Below are 26,932 nucleotides of genomic sequence, written 5' to 3'. Positions count from 1 at the left end.
GGTCCACCAGCACTCCTACCGCGGGCCTGTCTCCCCTCACCGTCACCCAGATGGGCCCGCAGGACGACCCCGAGGTGTTCATCACGCACTCCGAAGCCTCGGGGTGGCCGATGGAGCAGCGCGCCTCCTCCCCCTACTAACGGGAGAGGCACAGCTGGCCGCGCTACAGCTTCCTGCTGGCCTACGCGGACCTCCGCCGGGCCGTCCTCCAGCACATGGGGCGCACCCCAGAACAGCAGCACCAGCGCTTCCGAGCGTTGCGCTTGGAGGAAGTCGGCCGGCCGTTCGCGTTTGGCCAGCAGCTCCGGGACGCCTGCTGGCGGTGGCTGAGGGCCGACAACTGCGACGCCAAGGGAATTATCAACCAGGTGGTGCTGGAACAGTTCATCGCTCGCTTGCCAGCAGGACCTGCAGAGTGGGTCCAGTGCCACCGCCCGGCGTCGCTGGATCAGGCAGTCGAGCTGGCGGAGGACCATTTGGCGGCTGTCCCGGCGGCAGGACAGCAGATGGCATCTTCTCTTCTCTCCTCTTCTCTCTCTCCCCCTCCTCCTGTGTCCCGTCCTCGCCCCATTCCCCCACCGCGGAGGCGGGGGCCGGCACCACCCCAGCCAGCCTGCCGCACCCGCGGTGCCCTCCCGTTTCTCCCTTCTATGTCTGTCTCTCCCCCCCCTCAGGTGAGTGAGCCGCAGATCACCGGTGCAGAGGGAAAGCCCGGGCCAGTTTGCTGGCGCTGCGGGGACCCGGGCCACTTTCAACAGCAGTGCACGGCGATGGAGGTGGGCGCAGTGGTTCGGATCCCCGACGCGCCAGAGGCTGCCCTTGATCGGGCCGGAGCGTATCGCATACCGGTGAGTATCCAAAGGGATACATATCAGGCGTTGGTGGATTCTGGCTGTAACCAGACCTCAATTCACCAAAGCCTGGTGCAGAACGAGGCATTGGGGGGAGCACAGGGGGTGAAGGTGTTGTGTGTGCACGGGGATGTTCAACGCTACCCTTTGGTGTCAGTCCACATTTTTTTCCGAGGGGAAAAATTTATAGTGAAGGCGGCGGTTAATCCTCGCCTTACCCACTCTCTGATTTTGGGGACTGATTGGCCGGGATTTCGGGGTTTGTTGACCCGCTTAGTAGAGAGTGGGTCCTGCCATGTAGCAGGGGGAGGTCCCGGTGTCGCTTTGGCGGGAGCAGCTGTCACAGAGCCGTCTACGTCATCTCCGTGTCAGAGTGAGGAGCCCCAGGCTCCTCCTCACTCTCTCAGGGAATCCCTCGCGGATTTCCCGTTAGAACAATCGCGAGATGAGACTCTGCGACATGCGTTTGACCAAGTGAGAGTAATCGATGGTCAAACGCTCCCGCCGAACGCCACCCCGTCCTTCCCCTATTTCTCTATTATGAGCGATAGATTATATCGAGTGACGCAGGACACTCAGATGAAAGAGCAAATCACGCAGCTTTTAATTCCAAAGAGCCGCCGGGAATTGTTATTCTAGGCGGCTCACTTTAATCCCATGGCTGGACACCTAGGGCAGGACAAGACACTAGCCCGAATAATGGCCCGATTCTATTGGCCGGGGATTCGTGGCGATGTTTGTAGGTGGTGTACGGCGTGCCGCAAATGCCAGTTAGTAAATCCAGCGGCCATTCCAAAAGCGCCTTTGCGCCCTCATCCATTGATCGAGACCCCGTCTGAGAGAATTGGGATGGGTCTCGTTGGGCCGTTAGATCGGTCAGCACGAGGGTACCACTTTATATTAGTTCTGGTGAACTATGCAACGCGATACCCGGAAGCAGTGCCTCTGCGCAATATCTCAGCACACAGTATTGCAGAGGCACTCTTCCGCGTCATCTCCCGAGTCGGAATCCCGAAAGAGATTCTGACTGATCAAAGCACTACATTTATGTCATGGACACTGTGCGAACTGTATGGGTTATTGGGGATTAAGCCGATCCGCACCAGTGTGTATCACCCACAAACGGACGGTTTAGTGGAACGGTTCAATCGCACCCTCAAAAATATCATTAAAAAATTCGTAAGTGAGGACGCACATAATTGGGATAAATGGCTTGTACCCTTGTTGTTCTCAGTGCGAGAGGTTCCCCAAGCCTCCACGGGGTTCTCCCCATTCGAATTATTATATGGGCGTAAGCCGCGTGGCATCTTAGACGTGCTGCGGGAAAATTGGGAGAAGGGACCTTCACAAAGCAAGAATGAAATTCAATACGTTATGGACCTGCGTGCAAAACTCCACACACTCACCCACCTAACCCAGAAGAATTTGCGGCAGGCCCAGGAACGGCAAGCCCGCCTGTACAACAAGGGTACTCGCCTTAGGGAGTTCACCCAGGGAGATAAAGTACTCATACTGTTGCCCACTTCGAGCTCCAAATTGATTGCCAAGTGGCAAGGTCCCTTTGAGGTCACACGGCGAGTCGGGGACGTCGACTACGAGGTGAGGCGAACGGACAGGGGTGGGGCGCTACAAATTTACCACCTCAATCTCCTTAAACTCTGGAAGGAGGAGGTCCCCGTGGCGTTGGTGTCGGTGGTTCCGGAGAAGGCGGAGCTGGGGCTGGAGGTTCAAAAAGGGGCATTGACATCACGTACCCCTCCGGTCCCCTGTGGAGACCACCTCTCCCCGACCCAGCTCACGGAGGTCGCCCAGTTGCAGGCCGAGTTTTCGGATGTGTTCTTGCCCCTGCCCGGTCACACTAACCTCATAGAGCACCACATAGAGACGCCCCCGGGGGTAGTAGTGCGTAGCCGCCCTTACAGACTACCTGAACACAAAAAAAAGGTGGTTCGGGAAGAACTTGAGACCATGCTCGAAATGGGCATCGTCGAGGAGTCCCACAGTGACTGGAGCAGCCCGGTGGTCTTGGTACCCAAGGCCGACAGGTCGGTCCGGTTCTGTGTGGACTACAGAAAAGTCAACGCGGTGTCTAAATTCGACACGTACCCAATGCCTCGTATTGATGAGTTGCTCGATCGACTCGGCACTGCTCGCTTTTATTCGACGCTGGATTTGACGAAGGGATATTGGAAGATCCCCTTGACTCCACTATCCCAAGAAAAAAACAGCCTTTTCCACACCGTTTGGTTTACACCAATTCGTCACCCTTCCGTTTGGGCTGTTTGGGGCGCCCGCTACGTTTCAGCGGCTGATGGACAGAGTCCTCCGCCCTCACGCCACTTATGCGGCCGCTTATCTAGATGATATCATCGTCTATAGTAATGACTGGCAGCGGCACCTCGAACATCTGAGGGCCGTCCTTAGGTCGCTGAGGCGAGCGGGGCTCACAGCCAACCCGAAGAAGTGTGCGATTGGGCGGGTGGAAGTACGATATCTGGGCTTCCACTTGGGCAACGGGCAGGTGCGTCCCCAAATTAATAAGACGGCAGCAATTGCGGCCTGCCCGAGGCCCAAGACCAAAAAGGAGGTGAGACAGTTCCTGGGTCTGGCTGGCTATTACCGTAGGTTTATACCTAATTATTTGGACGTCACCAGCCCACTGACTGATCTCACTAAAAAGGGGTCACCAGATCCGGTCCAGTGGACGGAGCAATGCCAGCGGGCTTTTTCGGAGGTAAAGGCTGCACTGTGTGGGGGGCCACTTTTATACTCCCCTGACTTTTCTCTCCCCTTTGTGTTGCAGACTGATGCGTTGGACAGAGGGCTGGGGGCGGTTTTGTCCCAGGAGGTGGAGGGGGAGGACCGCCCCGTCCTGTACATCAGCAGGAAGCTGTCAGTGCGTGAGGGGTGCTACAGCATGATAGAGAAAGAGTGTCTGGCGATCAAGTGGGCGGTCCTCGTCCTCCGTTACTACCTGCTGGGGCACCCTTTCACCCTCTGTTCGGACCACACGCGCCCTTCCAGTGGCTCCACCGCATGAAAGATGCCAACGCGCGGATCACCCGTTGGTATCTGGCACTCCAACCCTTCAATTTTAAAGTGGTCCACAGGCCGGGGGCGCAGATGGTCGTGGCGGACTTCCTCTCCCGTCAAGGGGGGGAAGGGGGGGGGAGTTGGCTGCAGGCCGGACGGCCGCCTGGCCTGAGTCGGGCGGTGGGGGTATGTGGCAGCGGGGGCGTGGTCAAGCGCCGGTCTGTGACAGGAGGGCGGAGTCAGGGAAGGTAATTGGCAGAATTACTACACCTGACTGCAATTAACCTGTGTGTGTCTTCCCAGTGACCACGCCCTATTTAGGGAAAGAGAGCAGAAGAGCTCTTCCTGAACCAGACGCTGAGTGTGTGTGTGTCTGAAAAGTTCATACCTAATTGTGATGCTGAAAAGTGTGGCAATAAAGCCTTCTGTCAAACCTGATCTCTGTCCTGCCGTCCTCTGTGCTCCACCCACGAACACTGAACTGTTACAGCCATGTTTACCACTGTGAGACATCCCCTTTTCTCTTTACAACAGTCTGTAAACGTCTGGGGACTGAGGAGACAAGTTGCTCAAGTTTAGGGATAGGAATGTTAACCCATTCTTGTCTAATGTAGGATTCTAGTTGCTCAACTGTCTTAGGTCGTTTTTATCGTATTTTCCGTTTTATGATGCACCAAATGTTTTCTGTGGGTGAAAGATCTGGACTGCAGGCTGGCCAGTTCAGTACCCAGACCCTCCTTCTACGCAGTCATGATGCTGTAATTGATGCAGTATGTGGTTTGGCATTGTCATGTTGGAAATGCAAGGTCTTCCCTGAAAGAGACGTCGTCTGGATGGGAGCATATGTTGCTCTAGAACCTGGATATACCTTTCAGCATTGATGGTGTCTTTCCAGATGTGTAAGCTGCCCATGCCACACGCACTAATGCAACCCCATACCATCAGAGATGCAGGCTTCTGAACTGAGCGCTGACAACAACTTGGGTCGTCCTTCTCCTCTTTAGTCCGAATGACACGGCGTCCCTGATTTCCATAAAGAACTTCAAATTTTGATTCATCTGACCACAGAACAGTTTTCCACTTTGCCACAGTCCATTTTAAATGAGCCTTGGCCCAGAGAAGACCTCTGCGCTTCTGGATCATGTTTAGATACGGCTTCTTCTTTGAACTATAGAGTTTTAGCTGGCAACGGCAGATGGCACGGTGAATTGTGTTCATAGATGATGTTCTCTGGAAATATTCCTGAGCCCATTTTGTAATTTCCAATACAGAAGCATGCCTGTATGTGATGCAGTGCCATCTAAGCGCCCGAAGATCATGGGCACCCAGTATGGTTTTCCGGCCTTGACCCTTATGCACAGAGATTCTTCCAGATTCTCTGAATCTTTTGATGATATTATGCATTGTAGATGATGATATGTTCAAACTCTTTGCAATTTTACACTGTCGAACTCCTTTCTGATATTGCTCCACTATTTGTCGGTGCAGAATTAGGGAATTGGTGATCCTCTTCCCATCTTTACTTCTGAGAGCCGCTGCCACTCCAAGATGCTCTTTTTATACCCAGTCATGTTAATGACCTATTGCCAATTGACCTAATGAGTTGCAATTTGGTCCTCCAGCTGTTCCTTTTTTGTACCTTTAACTTTTCCAGCCTCTTATTGCCCCTGTCCCAACTTTTTTGAGATGTGTTGCTGTCATGAAATTTCAAATGAGCCAATATTTGGCATGAAATTTCAAAATGTCTCACTTTCGACATTTGATATGTTGTCTATGTTCTACTGTGAATACAATATCAATTTTTTAAGATTTGTAAATTATTGCATTCCGTTTTTTATTTCCCCTCCTAGAACTGCCACCTTATTGTGGTGGAGGGGTTTGTGTGCTTGAATGATCCTAGGAGCTATGTTGTCGGGGGCATTATGCCCCTGGTAGGGTTTCCCAAGGCAGACAGGTCCTAGGTGACAGGCCAGACCAAGAGCAGTTCACCAAAAACCCCCTATGGAGAAAAAATCCAGGACCGTGACGTCGCCCAGTAGGACGCAGCCGGGGCCCCACCCTGGAGCCAGGCCCGGGGTTGGGGCTCGTATGCGAGCGCTTGGTGGCCGGGCCTTTGCCCATGGGGCCCGGCCGGGCTCAGCCCGAAGAGGTGACGTGGGCCCGACCTCCTGTGGGTTCACCACCCACAGAGGTAGCAGTAGGGGTTTGGTGCAATGTGGATTGGGTGGCAGTCGAAGGCAGGGGCCTCGACGACCTGATCCCCGGACACAGCGGCTGGCTGTTGGGACATGGAATGTCACTTCGCTGGGGGGGGAAGGAGCCTGAGCTTGTGCGGGAGGTTGAGAGGTACCGGCTAGAGATAGTCGGGCTCACCTCCACGCATAGCTTGGGCTCTGGAACCCAGCTCCTTGAGAGGGGCTGGACTTTCCACTTCTCTGGAGTCGCCCGTGGTGAGCGGCGGCGGGCTGGTGTGGGCTTGCTTATAGCTCCCCAGCTCAGCCGCCATGTGTTGGAGTTTACCCCAGTGAACGAGAGGGTCGCCTCTCTGCGCCTTCGGATTGGGGAGAGGGCTCTTGCTGTTGTTTGTGCCTACGGGCCAAATAGCAGTATAGAGTATCCGGCCTTCTTGGAGTCCCTGGGAGAGGTACTGAGGGGTGCTCAGACTGGGGACTCCATTGTGCTACTGGGGGACTTCAATGCTCACGTGGGCGACGACAGTGACACCTGGAGGGGCGTGGTTGGGAGGAACGGCCTCCCCGATCTGAACCCAAGTGGTGTTTTGTTATTGGACTTCTGTGCTAGTCACGGTTTGTCCATAACGAACACCATGTTCGAGCATAGGGGTGTCCATAAGTGCACGTGGCACCAGGACACCTTAGGTCGGAGGTCGATGATCGACTTTGTAGTCGTTTCATCTGATCTCCAGCCCTATGTCTTGGACACTCGGGTGAAGAGAGGGGCTGAGCTGTCAACTGATCACCACCTGGTGGTGAGTTGGATCCGCTGGCGGAGGAGGAAGCTGGACAGACCTGGCAGGCCCAAACGTATGATGAGGGTCTGCTGGGAACGTCTGGCCGAGCACTTTGTTGGGGAGGTCTTTAACTCCCACCTCCGGGAGAGCTTTTCCCAGCTTCCGAGGGAGGCGGGGGACATTGAGTCTGAGTGGACCATGTTCTCTACCTCCATTGTGGACGCAGCTGTTCGGAGCTGTGGCCGCAAGGTCTCCGGTGCCTGTCGTGGCGGCAATCCCCGAACCCGGTGGTGGACACCGGAAGTAAGGGATGCCGTCAAGCTGAAGAAGGAGTCCTATCGGGCCATGTTGACCTCCGGGACTCCTGAGGCAGCCGACGGGTATCGGCAGGCCAGGCGTGCTGCAGCTCTGGCAGTTGCGGAGGCAAAAACTCGGAACTGGGAGGAGTTCGGGGAGGCCATGGAGAAGGACTATCGGTCGGCCTCGAAGAAATTCTGGCAAACCGTCCGGCGCCTCAGGAGGGGGAAGCAGTACTCTGCCAACACTGTTTACAGTGCGGGTGGGGAGCTGTTGACCTCGACTGGGGACATTGTCGGGCGGTGGAAGGAATACTTTGAGGATCTCCTCAATCCCACCGTCATGTCTTCCACTGAGGAGACTGAGGCTGATGACTCAGAGGTGGACTCGTCCATTACCCAAGCCGAAGTCACTGAGGTGGTTTGCAAGCTCCTCGGTGGCAAGGCACCGGGGGTGGATGAGATCCGCCCTGAGTATCTCAAGTCTCTGGATGTTGTGGGGCTGTCTTGGTTGACATGCCTCTGCAACATCGCGTGGCGGTCGGGGACAGTGCCTCTGGAGTGGCAGACTGGGGTGGTGGTCCCTCTTTTTAAGAAAGGGGACCGGAGAGTGTGCTCCAATTATAGGGGAATCACACTTCTCAGCCTCCCAGGGAAAGTTTACTCCAGGGTACTGGAGAGGAGAATTCGACCAATAGTCGAACCTCGGATCCAGGAGGAACAATGCGGTTTTCGTCCTGGTCGCGGAACACTGGACCAGCTCTATACCCTTCATAGGATGCTCGAGGGTTCATGGGAGTTTGCCCAACCAGTCCACATGTGCTTTGTGGATCTGGAGAAGGCATTCGACCGTGTCCCCCATGGTATTCTGTGGGGGGTGCTTCGGGAGTATGGGGTTCGGGGCTCTTTGCTAAGGGCTGTCCGATCCCTGTACGAACGGAGCAGGAGTCTGGTTCGCATTGCCGGCAGTAAGTCAGACCTGTTCCCAGTGCATGTTGGACTCCGGCAGGGCTGCCCTTTGTCACCGGTTCTGTTCATAATTTTTATGGACAGAATTTCTCGGCGCAGCCAGGGGCTGGAAGGAATCCTGTTTGGGAACCACAGGATTTCATCTCTGCTTTTTGCGGATGATGTTGTCCTGTTGGCTTCTTCAAACCAGGACCTTCAGCATGCACTGGGGCGGTTTGCAGTCGAGTGTGAAGCGGCTGGGATGAGAACCAGCACCTCCAAGTCCGAGGCCATGGTTCTCGACCGGAAAAGGGTGGCTTGCCCTCTCCAGGTTGGTGGAGAAGTCCTGCCTCAAGTGGAGGAGTTTAAGTATCTCGGGATCTTGTTCACGAGTGAGGGAAGGATGGAGCGTGAGATCGACAGGCTGATCGGTGCAGCCTCCGCAGTGATGCGGTCGCTTTACCGGTCCGTCGTGGTGAAGAAGGAGCTGAGCCAAAAGGCGAAGCTCTCAATTTACCGGTCGATCTACGTTCCGACTCTCACCTATGGTCATGAGCTTTGGGTAATGACAGAAAGAACAAGATCACGGATACAAGCGGCTGAAATGAGTTTCCTTCGCAGGGTGGCTGGGCGCTCCCTTAGAGATAGGGTGAGAAGCACAGTCACTCGGGAGGAGCTCGGAGTAGAGCCGCTGCTCCTCCACATCGAGAGGAACCAGCTGAGGTGGCTCGGGCATCTTTTTCGGATGCCTCCTGGACGCCTCCCTGGGGAGGTTTTCCAGGCATGTCCCCCCGGGAGGAGGCCCCGGGGAAGACCCAGGACACGCTGGAGGGACTATGTCTCTCGGCTGGCCTGGGAACGCCTCGGTGTTCTTCCCGAGGAGCTGGCCGAGGTGTCTGGGGAAAGGGAAGTTTGGGCTTCCATGCTTAGACTGCTGCCTCCGCGTCCCGGATAAGCGGAAGAAGACGAGACGAGACGTTTTTATTTACAATTTGTGCTTTGTCCCAACTTTTTTGGAATCGGGGTTGTACTATGACCTGGATGACTGAGAATCTTCACAGACAAGAAGGTGGAAGGGTAAAATTAGGCTTGGTAGACAGGTAGAGCTGGATGTCATCAGCATAATTGTGGCACCGAGTACAGAATGTCCTGAAAAGATATTCTGTATTCAGTTGTGCAGAAGGTAAATAATTGTCATGGACTGTAGCAGTCAGTTAGCACACACTGATTGTGACTAAACACAAACATTTTATAATCTCAGGGATCATATTAAGTTTGGTCACAATCAGCACACACTTGTTTGTTTTTGCTTTTTAGAAATTTGCACAGAGTTACCCCTGAACCCAAGCACCAGCCACATAAACATTCTGCAACCTTTGATCTGAGGCACACACTGTAGAGGCTTTTTTTTTTTTTTTAAAAAGAGTCTGAAATTTCTAGAAACTGGGCAATGTTCCTAAAAAACAGCCATGGGCTCTGCAAATGTATGGGAAATTCACTTTTATAGAAAATATTACTGATAGTCCAATCATCTCGTTGGTCCATCAGTTCTACAGTATCTGTGGAGTAAATTATATAATGAGATTGTTTTCTTCAAAGTTTGTGGACTTTTGGGAATGATATGATAAATATGTATTGAGTCCTGACATCCTTATGTAACAAGTCTTCCGCTGGCAAACTTTGATGGTTCTGTTTAGACTTGCTGTGCATAACACATTAATATTTGCCAAACCTAAATAAGAGCGAACGTTCTGCACTTTTACATTTTAGAGATCCAAGAACTAAATATTTATACAGATTACAATCTTGAAAACACTACTGTTCATGTGAGCTGATAAAACTGAGGAAAAAAGCCATATGCGATAAAAGGGTGCCAATAGTACACCCATCCCTCCCATAATTATTTTCACCTCTTTATTTTTGCTAAAGGTAATTCAGTGGAAATGGCTTTGTATACATACTGTACCGGTACATCATGATATTCAGTTGGTCATGCTGAGTTTTTCTTGGTGGGTGGGATTGATGGCAGGCTGTTGATTGGACATACCGAACTATTAAATAGTGGAGCTCCTTGTCCAGTCTTTTTTTATGAAAAAGGTCCACTTCTATGGAGCATTTTAGTGAGGGGGGAAAAAAGATGAGTGGATGTCCATTTCTAGCAAAAACTCATGCGTGTGTATACTTTTTTTTTTTGCACTAACACATTATTTAAAATGGAAGAAAATCACAATTGTTTTCATGCATTATTTTTCCTAACCATCTTTTTCATTTTCTGAAAATTAGTTTTAAAATCAATCCTGTTGAGGCAGAGAAGGAGGAAGAGGGTGGTTACCCAAATGGCACTAACAAAGCCTCAGAAGGTGAAATTGTTTATGGAAACTACCTCCAGGTAAATTAATTCAGTTTATAAAATGACATAATGATATACACTGTTCACTGTGATTTAAAAAAAAATGTTCTCTGTATTAGTGAAAGAAAAAGATTGATTTTCACCTCTTTTTTAGCTGGATAAGATTATTAATGCACAGAAACTACAGAGTGAACTGAAAGGCAACAAAATCCATGATGAGCACCTGTTTATAGTCACCCACCAATGTATGTAACTGATACTTTGCTTATTTTTTTATTCTCATTTCCTACACTATCTCGTTCACATTTTACAGTTGTCACTGATAAGAATCAGAAACATCAGTTTAAATCTGAAATTATAACCCTTTTCATTCCTTGTTTCAGCTTATGAGTTATGGTTTAAGCAGATTACGTGGGAGCTTGATTCAGTTCGGGAACTGTTCATTCACAATCATGTGAGTCAGTCAAACATTTCAACCAGTGACAGTTTAAATAGCACACGTTTAACAAAAATGAAGTAAAGAAGACTGCTGTGTTATCAGGTTCGCGATGAGCGGAACATGCTGAAAGTGGTGAGTCGCATCCACAGGATCACTCTGATCTTGAAGCTGCTGGTGGACCAGTTTGCTGTGCTGGAGACCATGACTGCTTTGGATTTCTTTGATTTCAGGTAATAAAAACAAGTATCTTAAAGAGTGGTTTGAGTACTTACAGTGGGGTCCAAAATCAGAGGGCACGACTGAAAATGCACTCTTTTCTAAATTAATATAACAATTTTCATTACCAGTGACATTATTGAAAACATAATTGAAAAATATATCTGAAATTTTTAATTTCAGAGTTTCTTCGTATTTTGTTCATTCCTTTTTTGCTTTAACAACAGTGTGCACTCAAGCTGCATGGACTCCACAAGCTTGTGCAAAACTTATTTCAGATCAAATCCATCAGCGTGTTGGCTGAAGACATGCTTCAGTAGGATAGATTAGACATGAGGAAAATCTTACTTTTTGTACAGAGTCGTTAACATGGTCAATATCACATATTTGGTTACATTTAAATAGGGAAATGGAAATAGGGCAGAATCTTGAACATTCAATATTCAAGATATTGAACATTTACTTTCTTTGTTTGAAATATTTTAAAATTCTAAAACCTTCTGTTTATTCCCCCCCCCCCCCCCCCCCCCAAAAAAAAAAAAAAAAAAAATCCAAATTTTCAGTGTGGTCTCAGACTTTTGGACTCCACTATATATGGCCACAATTTAATTTATTTAATTTTTTAAGTTAATGCTGCTGGGAAATGAATGACATTTGATGTGATTAGTTGTAAAAACAAAAGTACAGTACCAGTCAAACGTTTGCGCACACACCTTATTCAATGTGTTTCCTTAATTTTTATTAATTAAAACACACTTCATGTCTTAATTCATGTCTTAAAGTAACGATGGATGTCGTTTCTCTTTACTTAGTTGAGCGGTTCTTGACATAATATGGATTACCACAGTTGTGGAATAGGGCTATTTACTTGTATGTTTATTATTTACTATTTATTGTTTGATCTCAAATGCATTAAGAAGGCAAAAAAAACTTGTCCACTAATTAATTTTTGATGAGGCACACCTGTTAATTGAAAAGCATTCCAGGTGACTACCTCATGAAGCTGGTTAAGATAATGCCAATAGTGTGCAAAATGTCATCAAGGTAAACGCTGGATACTTTGAAGAATCGAAAATATGAAACAAAATTTGTTTTTTAACCCTTTTTTGTTCCCCACATAATTCTATATATGTTCCAGATGTTATTTCATAGTTTTGATGTCTTCAGTATTGTTCTACAATGTAGAATATCATCAAAATACAGAAAAACCTATGAAAGAGTAGGGGTGTACAAACTTTTGACTGGTATTGGAGATTTCCCAGTACAGAGTAGAGACCTACAGGTGGTTCTTAATTTAAGACTTTATTCTTCATTTTGTTAAATAGAGCATTTCTTTCGATGTCGCATGAATTAAAAGATTACCAGACTAAAAGATTAGAAACACTAACTGGTTTGCTCAGTGTAAATATTTGTGTGTGTGTGCTACAGGGATTACTTGTCCTCAGCTTCAGGGTTCCAAAGTCTTCAGTTTCGTCTTCTTGAAAATAAGTTGGGAGTTTCTGAGAAATTGAGAGTTCCCTACAACCGTCGTCACTACAAGGACATATTCTCTGGACAGGAGAGTGAGGCATTGCTCAAAACCCACCAAGAACCTACACTGCTGCAGCTTGTAGAGGTATAAAGAGGATATTACATGCTTGTGCGAAAATATGAAGTTTATCTTTGCTCACTCATGATACATTTTTCAACATGAGAAGGTAAACTTCATATATTCACGCCACTGTGTAATGTTCTTTGTATTATATAGACACATCCACAAAAAAATAAACAGATTAATCAAAAGAATTTTAATTTTGAACCGGTTTGCCATTTTGACAACGTTCATCTAGTCAGTGGGAAAACACTGCGAGTGATGTCATCGGAGTGAAATATCGGGAATTATTGTACATACAGGACACTTTTTCCATAGAATAAAAACATGCATTCTGTTCCCTTCTAGTGAGTTTCATTCATTTGGTTTGATAGCATGCAGTATTGTTTGCTTATCCTACGTGTATTATGTCATGCTACCCAATGGAGAATGAGCGTTGAATATGGTTTATGATATTGCATGGTTGTCAAGACAACATGACGTCACATGTCAGAGCTGATGTGAATATTTAATGAGAAATTTTCTGCTGCACATGCGCATAAGCATTTCTTTCTTCACCAGGAAAGAGAGAGACTAGGCTAGTCCAATGCTAGGATTAGCTCTGTTATAATTAAGCACATAATAAATAAACTGAAAATTGAAACTAAAGACACACTGAACACCTGGAAGGCTACGAAAACTTCATTAGATATTCTTCATGCATGTTTACAAGCAGTGGCGAGCCATTATTATTAGAGCTGGGACTTGAGCTCAGCCAAAACTTAGCCTGACACCAAAAAAGCAACAGGGCAATGGATTTTGCGAGGGATTAGTGGCAGGCTGCCAGGTTGCTCCCCTGTGTGTAGGTGTTGATGTTGATTTTAAAAGTAACTAAGTAAATTATGCAGGGAAATGAATACTTAAGTCTGAGTGAAAAATACTGTAGTGAGCAGGGCCGTACCCAGGATTTTTCAAATACTGAGGTCAAACATGGCTGACAGCACCGACGCCCCCCGGCACAACTTAAATAAATAAATAAGGATAGATTTGGTGGAGGACACATTTATTTTAACGATTCTAAAACTGTGGCACCATAACTGTGGTGTTTTATCTGACATAAAAGTAGAAAAGTAGTGAACTCTTGAACTGAGTATACATACCTAAAGTACCAGTTACCTAAAGTATTGGCATTATTTACATTGCAGCATACACATGACAGAAAGGGTGTGAACTGCTGAATTGTAAGCTTTAGTATTATACCTTATAATAATAGTGTGAGTGAGTGTGTGTGTGTGAGAGAGAGCGTGAGAGAGTTTGTGTGTTATTTGTGGGTGTCTGTATGTGTAGAGACATTCTGAGCAGTAATGTAAAGGCATCAGTCTATCTGGCTGTCTTAAATTGAGATCCATTTGCATGCATTCTCTGAAACAGTGTTCTCACCATTGCCTGTAATGTAAGTTTGGCTCACAACACATTTACTTTAACAATTCTAAAACTGTGCCATCAGAACTGTGGAGTTTTGTCTGACATAAGGCAAGGCAAGTTTATTTATATAGCGCATTTCATACACAATGGCAGTTCAATGTGCTTTACAGAAGTAAAAACAAAAACAGTAAACAATAGAGAAATAAAATTACATAGAATAATTTTATTTTTATTCTAAAACAATTAATTAAAAGAATTAAAAGAAAATAATAAGAATTAAACAATAGTAGAAATAAAATAATAAAATGTAGTAGTTCAAATAGGAGGAGAAAAAAGAAACCAGCAGAATAGAATAAAGAATAAAATAGAATAAAGTTAAAGTAAATTTAAAACATGCAGAGAAAGTAAAGATTATAAAAAATGTAAAGAAGACAATATTAATTATTTAACAGAAAGCATCTGAAAACAGCTTGGTCTTTAACCTAGATTTGAAGCTGCCAACAGCAGGAGCATTTTTAATGTCCTCTGGCAGTTGGTTCCATAGCTGTACTGCATAGTAGCTAAAAGCTGCTTCACCATACTTTGTTTTAACAACTGGTTTTAATAGTAAATTTTTCTGTTTTGATCTGGTAGATCTGATTGGGTTAGGCCACTGCAACATATCGGAGAGGTAATTGGGCCCTGTACCATTTAGAGATTTGTATACCAGCAGCAATACTTTAAAGTCAATTCTGTAGCTTACTGGAAGCCAGTGAAGGGACCTTAGAATTGGAGTAATGTGCTCTGTTCTTTTTGTTCGTGTGAGAACCCTAGCCGCTGCATTTTGAACCAGCTGAAGTCGTTTGATGGTCTTTTTTGGCAGGCCTGTGAAAAGGCCATTGCAGTAATCAACCCTACTAGAGATGAAGGCATGTATTAGTTTTTCCAGATCATTTTTTGACATAAGTCCTCTTAGTTTGGAAATGTTTTTTCGGTGATAAAATGCTGTTTTATTGATTGCTTTCATGTGACTGTCAAAGTTTAGCTCGCTGTCAATGAAAGCACCAAGATTTTTAACCATTTCTTTAGTTTTAATCCCTTTTGTGTCAAGAATAGTGGTAATCCTGAGTCTTTCATCTTTTTTTCCAAATAGAATTACTTCTGTTTTATCTGTGTTCAGCTGAAGAAAATTTTGTGACATCCAGCTATTGATTTGATCGATACACTGGTAGACACATTCAAGGGGGGCATAATCATTAGGTGATAGAGCAAAATAAATTTGGGTGTCATCTGCATAGCAGTGATACAAAATTGAATTTTTATTGATAATTTGCCCAAGTGGGAGCATATAAAGGTTGAAAAGTAATGGTCCAAGAATTGACACCTGGGGGACACCACAGGTCAAGGACATTGACGTTGAGGAACAATTTCCCAGGGTAACAAAGAAGCTTCTATCTTTTAAGTATGAATTTAACCAATTGATAACTTTACCAGTCAATCCAACCCAGTGTTCAAGTCAATATAGCAGTATGTTGTGATCAACAGTATCAAAAGCTGCACTGAGGTCCAGTAATACCAGGACCGATGTTTTGCCTGCATCAATATTAAGACGTATGTCATTTATAACTTTAATCAGCGCTGTTTCAGTGCTATGATTGGCACGAAATCCTGACTGAAAATTATCAAAACGGCTGTTTGATATCAAGAAGGCAGTTAATTGATTGAAGACAATTTTTTCAAGGATTTTCCCGATGAATGGTAAATTTGATATTGGCCTGTAGTTATTTAATACTGAAGGATCCAGATTATTTTTTTTAAGTAAGGGCTTTACAACGGCTTTTTTTAGGGACACAGGAACAACGCCAGTCTCCAGGGATGTATTTATAATTTGAAGCACATCTGTAATTATAAGATGAAGAACAGACTTAAAAAAGTTGGTGGGCAGAATGTCCAATTCAGATGTTGAGGAACTGAGATTTTGTACAGTTTTTTCAAGAGTCTCATAATCAATTAAACAAAATTCTGACATTGTGTTGAAGTTATCTATCTGTGTCATTGGTGATTGCAGTTTTTCAATTTTTTGCAACTGAGATATATTATGAGGAATATTCTGCCGTATTTTATCAATTTTACCTTTGAAAAAGGATGCAAACTCATTGCATTTATTAACTGAGAGAAGTTCAGGTGCTAATTGTGGTGGGGGATTAGTTAGCTTCTCTACTGTTGAAAATAGCACACGGGCATTGTTCATATTCCTGATGATGATGTTGGAGAAGAAAGACTGTCTTGCTTTATGAATTTCATAATTATAATTACAAAGCATCTCTTTATGGGTTTGATAATGGATGTGAAGTTTAGATTTGCGCCATTTTCTTTCAGTCTTTCTACATTCTCTCTTTAGCAGTTTAACAGCCGGGTACTGCTTCCATGGTGCTTTCTGCTTATCATTGACTCTTTTGATTTTGAATGGAGCAATATCATCCATAATTTGGGTCATATTTAAATTAAAAATTTTCTGTAAATCATCTACAGAGTCTGACATTTTGGTTGAGTTCTGAGAGAGAGCTTGCTCAAAGAGAGCACATGTGTTGTCTTTTATGACTCTCCTACCTATAGTCGTTGAGCTGTTCTGAATGTGAGGAGACATAGAAACATCAAAGAAAACACAGAAATGATCAGATAAGGCCAGGTCAACAACAGTATTAGAAACAGTAAGACCCTTTGTGATGACGAGGTCAAGAGTATGACCACGAGAGTGGGTCGGCCCCTGTACATGTTGTACTAGGTTGAAGTTGTCAATAATTGCAAGTAGGTCTTTGGCATAAATGTTATCAGTATTATCTACATGCAAGTTAAAATCCCCAGATATAATAAGACAATCAAACTCTAAGCAAATGACTGATAACAGTTCACCAAACTCTTCAAGAAAGACTTTGGCTGAATGTCTCGGAGGCCTATAAATAGTTAATAATAATATGTTAGGAGAGCATGTAACAAGTGCACATAATTGTTCAAAGGACATAAAATCACCAAGTGAGGATTGTTTACATTGAAAAGAGACTTTGAATATATTTGCGATCCCTCCACCTTTCCCTTGTCGGGTAACATTCAAAAAATTAAAATTTGGGGGAGCTGCTTCAATAAGGGTGGTAGCACTATTTGCTTGATCCAGCCAGGTTTCAGTTAGAAGCAAAAAATCAAGATTGTGTTTGCAAATAAGATCATTAATTAAAAATGACTTGTTTAAAAGTGATCTAACGTTCAGAAGAGCTAGCTTTACAGAAAGTCTAGAAGTAATATCTGCTTGTGCACTCTGATGCTGTTTTAAAACAGGAAGGAGATTAGATTGGTTCACCCCCAGGGTTAAATGTGCTCTATGTTTTCTGTTTCTTATCAACACAGGAATAGAGAGTGGCATAGGCACATTGGGTCCCAGCTGGTTTTCAACACTACACCCATTTCCAGGGACCCAGAGTACATCAAACAAGACTTTCTAAATGTTCCATTTGGTTTGATGGTGAAAGGATTGGAGATGACATGTATCTTTTGGATGGTGAAAAAGATTTGTAGCCCCCTGAAAGTCCTGGGCGAACACAATTTTGATGAACTGGGTACACTGCTTGTCGTGACAGATTTGGGCTGGAAAAAGAGAGTGTAGCCATTGGGAGCAATTTTTTCATGCTATTTGGGAAATCCATCCGAGGGGAAGTGGAGTCATCCGTCTTTGAATGTTGGGAGTCTTGCAGGTCAGATGTCTGTGTGTCCTTGATGACGACTTGCAAAGATGATTGTTTAGGCTTTGTAACTATGTCAGTCTGTGACATCTTATCAACTGTTTTCCTCAATGCTGGCTGAGAAAAGATTGCAAGTCTGTAATGGTCTACTAAGACTTTGGCTCCAATCCAGCTAAGTTCAGTGCTATTTGGCTTGTAAAATTCTCTGCGATTCCAGAAAAGGTTAAAATTGTCTATGAAGTTCATACCAAATGAAAAACAAGTTTTTCCAAGCCAGGTGTTAAGACTGAAGAGTCGAGAAAAAGCAAAACTTCCTCTCGCTGGGAGTGGGCCACTGATAAAAGATTGAATTCCAGTCTTATAGAGCTCAGAAAAAAGTTTTCTGAAATCATCTTGGACAAACAGCTGTTCTCTGAAAACATCATTTGCTCCCACATGCACAACAATACGTTTAATAGTTTTATGCTCGGACATGAGTTTCAAAATGCTGTCTTTGGTGTCAGAGATGGATGCATTTGGAAGGCAACAAATAATCATCCCATAACCTTTTAATTGTCTTACAGTGGAATCACCAAGAACAAGGGTTGTGGGATCAGGTGGTGTTACGAGCTGCTTTTTGCCTCTTCTCACAGCTCTTCGATCTTGGTGCGATCTCTTTTTACTATGTGTTTGTCCGCTTGAAAAATCCTCTTCCACATCCCTGAGGCATTCAAATTTGTTCTGAAGCCTTATGGGCTGTGGATTTTCCATAGGATTGTAGATCCTATTGTAATTTGTAGAACGAGCTGGTGTTGAAGTAATTACTCTTCTGTTTTTATTTTTGGGCTTACCACCCATCATTTGCCAGTTTTCTGTACTCACATTTTGCCCAGCTTGATTGATGAATTCTTCCACTTGATCTGCAATGTCCTCGGTCTGTCGGAGTGCAATCTCTGCATTCTCAGCCACTGTTTCTGTACTCCTTTCCTGAGATATCGCTTTTAATTCGTCCGTCTTTGGCAGAGCATCAATCTTTGATTCCAGAATAGAAATCCTCTGTTCTAGTTCCATGCATTTTCTGCAGGATTTTTTTGCTCCCTGGCATTTTGTATTAAAAACTAACTTATCTTATAAAGATGAAAAAAAATAGTGGAAATTAAATTAAAAGCTTATAAAGATGAAAAATAAAATGAGAAAAAAAATAGTGGAAATTCAATGAGAAAGTAAAGTATAGAAATAAAGATCAAGAAAGCAGGAGCAAAGCAAAGAAGCTTTGACATAAAAGTCAAAACTGAACTGAGTGTATTGCTCAGCTACCTGAAGTATTGGCATTATTTACATTTCATTATCTTAAATTACATTAGAATGTAGAGCTATTAGTTCTGTGTGAAGACTATGTATTAGAGTGTGAGAGAGTGTATTATTTGTGTGTGTGTGTGTGTGTGTGTGTGTGCGCGTGCGTGTATTTGTGTGTGTGAGTGAGTGAGTGAGTGAGTGAGTGAGTGAGTGAGTGAGTGAGTGAGAGAGAGAGAGAGTTATGAGAGAAAGAGAGAGAGTGAGTTACTCGAACAAGCCCGTTTACTCAGCCCTGCACAGGGCTGCCTGTGACAACGTAGTTTTGAATGTTTCTCGGAATGCTAACTAAAATGTAATAGGCAATGACAATGAAACGTTTCCCCTTGGAAAGTTGGCCTGACACCGCTGAACGGTCTGCCACTGCACTGACGATATTTTCTCACCTTCCCTCCTTCTCTTTCCCTGCTCTTCTGTTGGCTGTCCAAACCTTAATTTAGTTTGTTGCAACTTTTTCATTTTGCACTCGGGTAAAGCTCTATAATGCTATGTGACCATTAGCCTACGTTAGGTTAGGTAGGCATATGTGATAGAGCGTAGACTACACCCTGCCTGTTTTATCCAAAACCCAACTTCCCCGGCCGACACTAGTATAGGCTACGTCGCGTGATGCTGCGTTAGACACGGCAACGATAGAAATAGAGGCTGAGAGATTTCAGATGACATTAGACAAATGTGAATTTTATTGGGGGGAAATACAGATGACGTGGATGCGGATGTGGATATGAGCCACCTGTTCTGGTATCAAAGGTCACCTATTGTGCTGTGTTGATATTGATAAGGCTGGCTGTTGACTGGTACACTATAGCTGGTCATTGATCGCTAATGTTGCACAGTCTTAGATTAAAATCAATTTACAAATAATTAATACTGAGCATTAATTGAAATTTTATTTAAAATTGAGGAAGAAAAATGTCCCCTAACCTACTTGAGCCTTATTGAAGCATTTATTAACCCTCAAATATCAGTTATATGAAAATATATCAAAAATTTGAATTTGGTGAAAATGGATTTTTTTAAACCCCTGTAGTTTAAAATACTTGAGAGAGACAGAAAAAAAATTGGAAATATAAAATATGGGTCTTGGGGATTACTGAAAAAAAATTACAAGTTCCCAACTACTATCCCACATTGGATTTCTTGCTACTGAAAATGGCATGTTTTAGAAATCGGCGAATTTCAAAACCCTATTACAGACAAACTAGGAATAGTGGAGACTTGGTAAAACTGAAATTGGTAGATATTTCTGTGTAGATTTGAATAACATTCTTAGTTTAAGCATTACTGCCACAGGCAAGCTTCCAGAATGAATTAAAAATGCGAATTTGTCTTTTTAATTTCCTTGTTAAAATCACCATCTAATATACAATGACCATTGAAATTCTAAGTTGAAGCTTGTAGTACAAGACATTGAGTCTCTCTGTGTAAAATTTTAGGTTTCTATCTTGCATAATAAAGATTATATTACACTTTGAAATGTGTATGTTTTGAGCAAAATGCAAAAAAATCGAAAAATTCAAATGCCTGTATCTCTGAAACCTTTGGAGATAGGAAGCTCAAATTTTGGGGATTAACTTCTTTTAATAGTATCTCTGAGCCCTCCAAATTTCATTGAAATCTGAGATGGTCGAGCATAAATTTCCCAGATTGTTGATTTGGCATGGAATGACCCATAATGGAATTATGAAAGAATGAAAGCAAAAAAAAAAATGAAAGAAATTAAATATAACATTTGAAATGCTAAATGTTTGGGCTTTCCCTGAAGGCCTAGAAGGCCCTGACGGTTTGTACTTTGCTTTATTCTCACCAATATTATTTAAATATCTCGGATATGAGATGTATTTCATCTGAAAAATGCGAGTTTTTCAACACGAGAAGATAAATTTTCAAATTTATCAAAACAATTAATTGATTTCCTTACGAGTAACATATAGAGATTTATGTCACGGTTTTGGTTCTCCATGTCCCAGATGGAGCTCGTATGCAAAATATGAGTGATGTATTTCCCAGTAAAATACTCGTGTCCATATAAGATAATGTAATACTTAACTTCTGTATACATGCATAACTAACATCATGGAGATTAGAGGAATTACAGTTGATTTTTTAAATATTTATCTTGGACCATTATTATGCTTAATGTACTTAAGCATAATAATGCTTATGTGAGAAACAGCTATGCTTCATTAGTCAGTCTGTGTTTCATACTGTACAATTCTATTTTTTAGAAATGGCTGGAGAGAACACCTGGCCTTGAAAGGGATGGCTTCAACTTCTGGGGAAAGCTGCAAGCAAATATTGAGGAAGGTCACAGGTTGGAGAAGCAGAAGCTTGAGGTGAGTTCAATTATGCTTCTTTTTATGATTTATTTATCTTAAGATCACATTTTGCACAACTTTAACAAATGCGTGCACTATTTTGCTGCTCACAGAAAATGCCAACTTGTGAGAAAAAGCAAGAGATTCTGGAGGATCTCACTAAGCAGATCGAAATATTCACTTATCTGTTTGACTCCAAACATCATGAACATCTTTTAAGCAAAGGTGAACACTGCTACACCTGACTAAAAAAAAAATCAGACTATTGTAAGTACATACCAGTGCATCTGAAACAATTAGAATACCCTGAAAAAGTCAATTTTTTCATAATTTAATTCAAAAAGGTAAACTTTCTGATATTCTATATTCATTACATATAAAGTAAAATATTTCATGCTTTTTTTATTTAATTTTGATGATTATGGCTTATAGCTCATGAAAATCAGAAATCCAGTGTCTCAAATTATTAGAATATTTCCTAAGATCAGTCACAAAAGGATTTACAATACATAAATTTCCAACTTCTGAAAAGTATGTTCATTTATACACTCAATACTTGGTTTGGGCTCCTTTATCATGAATTACTGCATCAATTCAGCATGGCATGGAGGTGATCAGCCTGTGGCACTGCTGAGGTGTTACTGAAGCCCAGGTTGCTTTGATAGTGGCCTTCAGCTCGTCTGTATTTTTGGTTCAGCTGTTTCTCATCTTCCTTTTGACAAGACTCCATAGAGTCTCTTTGGGGTTCAGGTCAGTTGAGTTGGCTGACCAATCAAGCACAGTAACCTCATGGTCAGGAAACCATTTGGTAGTAGTTTTGGCACTCTGGGCAGGTGATAAGTCCTGCTGGAAAAGGAAATGGGCATCTCCATAAAGCTCGTCAGCAGATGGAAGCATGAAGTGCTCTAAAATCTCCCGGTAGATTGTTGCATTCACTTTGGACTTGATAAAACACAGTGGACCGACAGCAGCAGATGACATGGCACCCCAAATCATCACAAACTGCAGAAACTTCAGACTGGAATTCAAACACTTTGGGTTCTGTGCCTCTCCACGCTTCCTCCAGACTCTAGGACCTTGATTTCCAAAAGAAATACAAAATGTACTTTCATCTGAAAAGAGGACTTTGGACCACTGAGCAACAGTCCAGTTCTTTCTCTCTTGAGCCCAGGTGAGACGCTTCTGACATTATCTCTGGTTCAGGAGTGGCTTGATATTAGGAATGTGACAGTTGTAGCCCCTTCCCTGAAGATGTCTGTGTGTGGTGGCTCTTGATACAATGACACCAGCCTCAGTCCACTCCTTGTGAAGCTCTCCCAAGTTCTTGAATCAACTTTTCTTGACAATCCTCTCTAGGCTGCAATCATCCCTGTTGCTTGTGCACCTTTTCCAGCCAGCCTTTTCAGCAATGACCTTCTGTGGCTTACCCTCCTTGTGGAGGGTGTCAATGATCATCTTCTGGAGAACTGTCATGTCAGCAGTTTTACCAATGATTGTAGTTGCGTGTACTGAATTAGACAGAGAGATACACAGTATTTATACTGTTTTCCTCAAACTTGAAATGAAATATTCTAATAATTTGAGATACTGAAATTCTGATTTTCATGAGCTAGAAGCCATAATTATCAAAATTAAAACAAAAAAAGGCTTGAAATATTTCACTTTACGTGTAATGGACATAGAATATATGAAAGTTTACCTTTTTGAGTTAAATTACAAATTTTTTAAAAACTTTTTCACAATATTATAATTTTTTTGAGATGCATTTGTAAGTCATGCAGCACAACTGAGCCTTTGAGAATCTGAGACACACCTGGAACATCAGCGTGTCTATGTAAAAATCATATGTAAATATGTTCATTCTTTCTTTACAGGAGAGCGCCGGCTGTCCTACAGAGCTCTCCAGGGAGCCCTAATGATTTACTTTTACAGGTCAGAGATTTACATATGAGAAAGTATTTCTATCCTCACTCTTGGTGTTTTCATAGATACTGTGGCTATGCATGGAGATTAGTAGACACATGATGTTCCACAGATGTTTGCATTAGTTCTCTTGGTTCCCCTTGTAGAGAAGAGCCTCGGTTTCAGGTGCCGTTCCAGCTCCTGATGTACTTAATGGAGGTTGATACCCTCATGACCAAATGGAGATGTAAGTCTGGTTCTAAAAAGAAAAGAAAAAAACCCAGCAAACTACCAATGTTTTAATATGTGGTATGTAGTTTGGAACATGTCTTCATTTAACATTTATGTTAGCTCCCAGAAAGTTAACAAGCACCAACCTTCTGCCATCAGATAATCATGTGTGCATGGTGCACAGAATGATAGGCAATAAAGCAGGCACAGGTGGCTCTTCAGGTTACCATTACCTGCGCTCTACTGTCAGGTGAATATGATCCACTGATAATATAATGCATCATACAATCCACTTACTAATGCTAATCCAAAAACATACAATTTAACATTTGAAATGGTGTGAAGCATCTTATAAATTAATTATTGCCAGAAATAAAAACATATCAAAACCATTACATTGTTTTTGCCCTGTTGGTCATGGATTTCTTTCCCCATTTGGGTTGAATTATCATGGAAAGGGTCTTTATAGAGTCCTTACAGATAACCTGTGTTGAACCACTCATGAATTACTACAAATGAAATCTAATTAAATATTAACATTTCAAAACATTGTGCTATTATATAGAGTTTTTTAATGAGAAAAATGACAAATAATGAAGAATTCTGTAAAAAGGTTACTGATCAGAGGGTCAGGGGTTTGAGTCCCAGTCCTGTCAAGCTGCCACTGTTGAGCACTTGGACAAGGCCCTCAACCTATCCACATAATTTTTACTTCAAATCAAAGTGAGAAAAAGATATCAGAAGAAGAAAATCTTGATTCTTTTTTTTAAACATATTTGGGGTCAGAGTTTGCCCCAAGAGCATTAAAGCTCATCTAAGGGGGCTTACTCTGAATAACATTTTACATTGATATCTATAGAACAAATAAACACGACAAGACAACAGACAAAACAAACAAAAAAAAAGGGAGGGGGAATGTAAGAAACAGCTGGCCCAACTATTCCTGTGTGTGGAATCATTTAGATTCCTTAGTAAAAGTTTGGACATATGAAAATAACTCTCTATTGTTATAAAAAGATAACAAATTGGAACCAAATAAGAAAGAGGATACTTTAACTGAGTCCGACATAGTAGACCAACTGCTTGCAAATAAATGAACAGCCGAGGAGAGCAGTTGGTTCCTATTTACAGCAAAAAGTGGACAATAAAGAAAAAAATGCTTTATCGTTTCAGAATGAAAACCACATAAGCAAGCAGACGATATTTTACATCCAATACGAAAAAGATAATAATTAAGCGAACATGCATTTAACCTCAATCGAGTATGTAAAATTGACAAATATCTATTAAGGCTATAATCATAAAGGGCGGAAATCTTGATTCTAATGGAATCAATTAGTCCAGTTGTCATTAGAAAGTGTAATCATCAGTTGTTTAGTTTTTCTTTTTCAGCAGATTCAGTCCTAATGTCTTTGTGATTTACAGTTAGTTTGCTTTCCTTCTGTAATAGTGATCGTTACAAAGTGTTTGTGGATTTGTTCAACCTGGCTACGTACCTGGTCCCACGGGCCTGGGTGCCCAAACTGGATCCCTCCATGTACAGGTTTCCTTACATCGCTGAGTACAATGACAGCTCATACAGCTCCAGTGGCTCCTGCAGCAGTGAGGAAGACGAAACAAATGCACTGCAACATTCAGTAGTGACGGCAACATTCAGACACGCTAATCCCCATGAATGAAAATGCTTGTGTTTTTGTTTGCCGAGTTGTGCAAGTTGTGAATGTTTCCTGAGAATTCCTAATCTGTAATTCATAGGATTCATAGTTCATCATAAGTCATAGTTTGTTTATTATGTCATCATTTTGCCAGTCTGGTAGGACTTTCTACATGCATATTTTGTAAATCTGTATGTTCAGACACTGTAGCATAATGTAATTAAACCAGGGATGAGAGTGGGTCCTGATGAAAAAATCAGAAAATCTGTAAAATGTCCTGAGGGCACCAAAGGCGCCCGAAGTAATAAGGGGGGTCCAGGGGGACAGCCCCCGTGAAATTTTTTTCAAAATGAGACCTTACACACCCTATTTCCTGCAATCTGAGCTGTAGTTAATTAAAACACCTGATGCCTATGAATTTGATACATATTGTTCTATATAATAGTGTTTTTATTTCAATAAGTATGAAAATACTTATTGAAATAAAAACACTATTTTGATACATATTGTTCTTGATATATTGAATTTTTATACATATTCTATATAATAGTGTTTTTATTTCAATAAGTATTTTCATACTTATTGAAATAAAAACACTATTATATAGAACAATATGTATCAAAATTCAGAATAATATGTACATTTTATGGGGACTGGTTATTACTCAGTCAACATCACTTGTTTTTCTAAAAAATGTCCATTAAAATTCATAGTTATTTACAGTTCCATTAATAATTCAAATTTTCATATATTCAGTATATTGAATTAAATAAAAACATTTATATATCTTATCGAGACTGACCTTTTCCTAATGTCCACATTACTTGTATATTTCTTCACAATGTCTATTTAAACTTTAAAGTAATACAGTTATCAACACTGTCAGCTATAATTCAAATTATCATATATTCAATGTATTGAATCAAACAAATGCATATTTTATGGGGACTGTCTTTATCTTATTGTCCACATCACTTGTATGTTTTCTTCAAAAGGAAGAGCATACGTCTATTCACACTTTTTACAGTTAAGTTGTTTACAGTTCCCAGTTATTTTTGAAACAAATTTTCATTTGATCATTTAGAATTCTTCTTCAGCTTCTTGGCCAAAGCTCATCAGTCCTCTCTTTTTTCCTTTTTCTTTCATTAGCCAGCTCCTCCTGTGTTTTTACATGCTCTAACCTGGCTCTCTTCTGCTCTCTCTCACACTCCTCTCTTGCTTTCCTTTTGCTTTGCTAAACTTGTTTTTTATACCAGCATCAATTTCACGTCCCTTCGCTTCATCTCGCTTGTCAATAGTATTTGTCATCTTGAGAAAACACGCTGATTAGAGGAAAGTATTTTTGATATGCAGCTCACGAACATGTGTAAGTTTTGATAACTTACACATGGGGGGGTTCACGACACCTCCCTGAAATGAGTTTCTGCAGGTTGGGATGTCTGGAACAACATGAAGGAACATACCCCAACCCCCCTCAATTAATTTAAAAAAAAATTCTCAATGGATTTGGCATAATATAAAAAAGGTTGTTTTTTACTCAGAAAAAGCAGAAATCCGCCGAAAAGCGGAAAACTCTCATCCCTGTTAAACAGAGTGCAATGTAAAATTTGTGTTATGTTTTATTAGAAAGGCTCCTCCTCCTCCTACTCAAGCGAGTAGGACGCTTCTTTGCTTTGCTCCTG

General features: G+C 42.7%; 1 protein-coding gene across 1 annotated transcript; it reads left to right on the top strand.

Annotated features, from left to right (window-relative positions):
• Nucleotides 1-1,700: 1,700 nt before the first annotated feature.
• On the top strand, nucleotides 1,701-25,333 carry tdo2b (tryptophan 2,3-dioxygenase b). Its single transcript, XM_060940693.1, has 12 exons — nucleotides 1,701-1,738; nucleotides 10,383-10,488; nucleotides 10,604-10,694; nucleotides 10,833-10,903; nucleotides 10,991-11,118; nucleotides 12,533-12,719; nucleotides 21,373-21,480; nucleotides 21,576-21,687; nucleotides 23,337-23,394; nucleotides 23,532-23,611; nucleotides 23,755-23,845; nucleotides 25,046-25,333. Exons 1-12 carry the CDS (start codon nucleotides 1,701-1,703, stop codon nucleotides 25,272-25,274), a joined length of 1,299 nt encoding a protein of 432 aa, XP_060796676.1. The 3' UTR covers nucleotides 25,275-25,333.
• Nucleotides 25,334-26,932: the final 1,599 nt, after the last annotated feature.

This window comes from Neoarius graeffei, chromosome 15 (genome assembly GCF_027579695.1).
Source record: "Neoarius graeffei isolate fNeoGra1 chromosome 15, fNeoGra1.pri, whole genome shotgun sequence".
NCBI lineage: Eukaryota > Metazoa > Chordata > Actinopteri > Siluriformes > Ariidae > Neoarius > Neoarius graeffei.
Note: the sequence above shows the minus strand (reverse complement) of the source record. Positions and strands in the feature narration are given on the sequence as shown.

Excerpts from the sequence above, each read along its gene's own strand:
- tdo2b (XM_060940693.1), top strand. The coding sequence starts at position 1,701 with ATGGGTCTCGTTGGGCCGTTAGATCGGTCAGCACGAGG. Across the intron at positions 10,489-10,603 it reads TTTATGGAAACTACCTCCAG|CTGGATAAGATTATTAATGC; the intron begins GTAAATTAATTC and ends CCTCTTTTTTAG. Across the intron at positions 21,688-23,336 it reads TGAACATCTTTTAAGCAAAG|GAGAGCGCCGGCTGTCCTAC; the intron begins GTGAACACTGCT and ends CTTTCTTTACAG.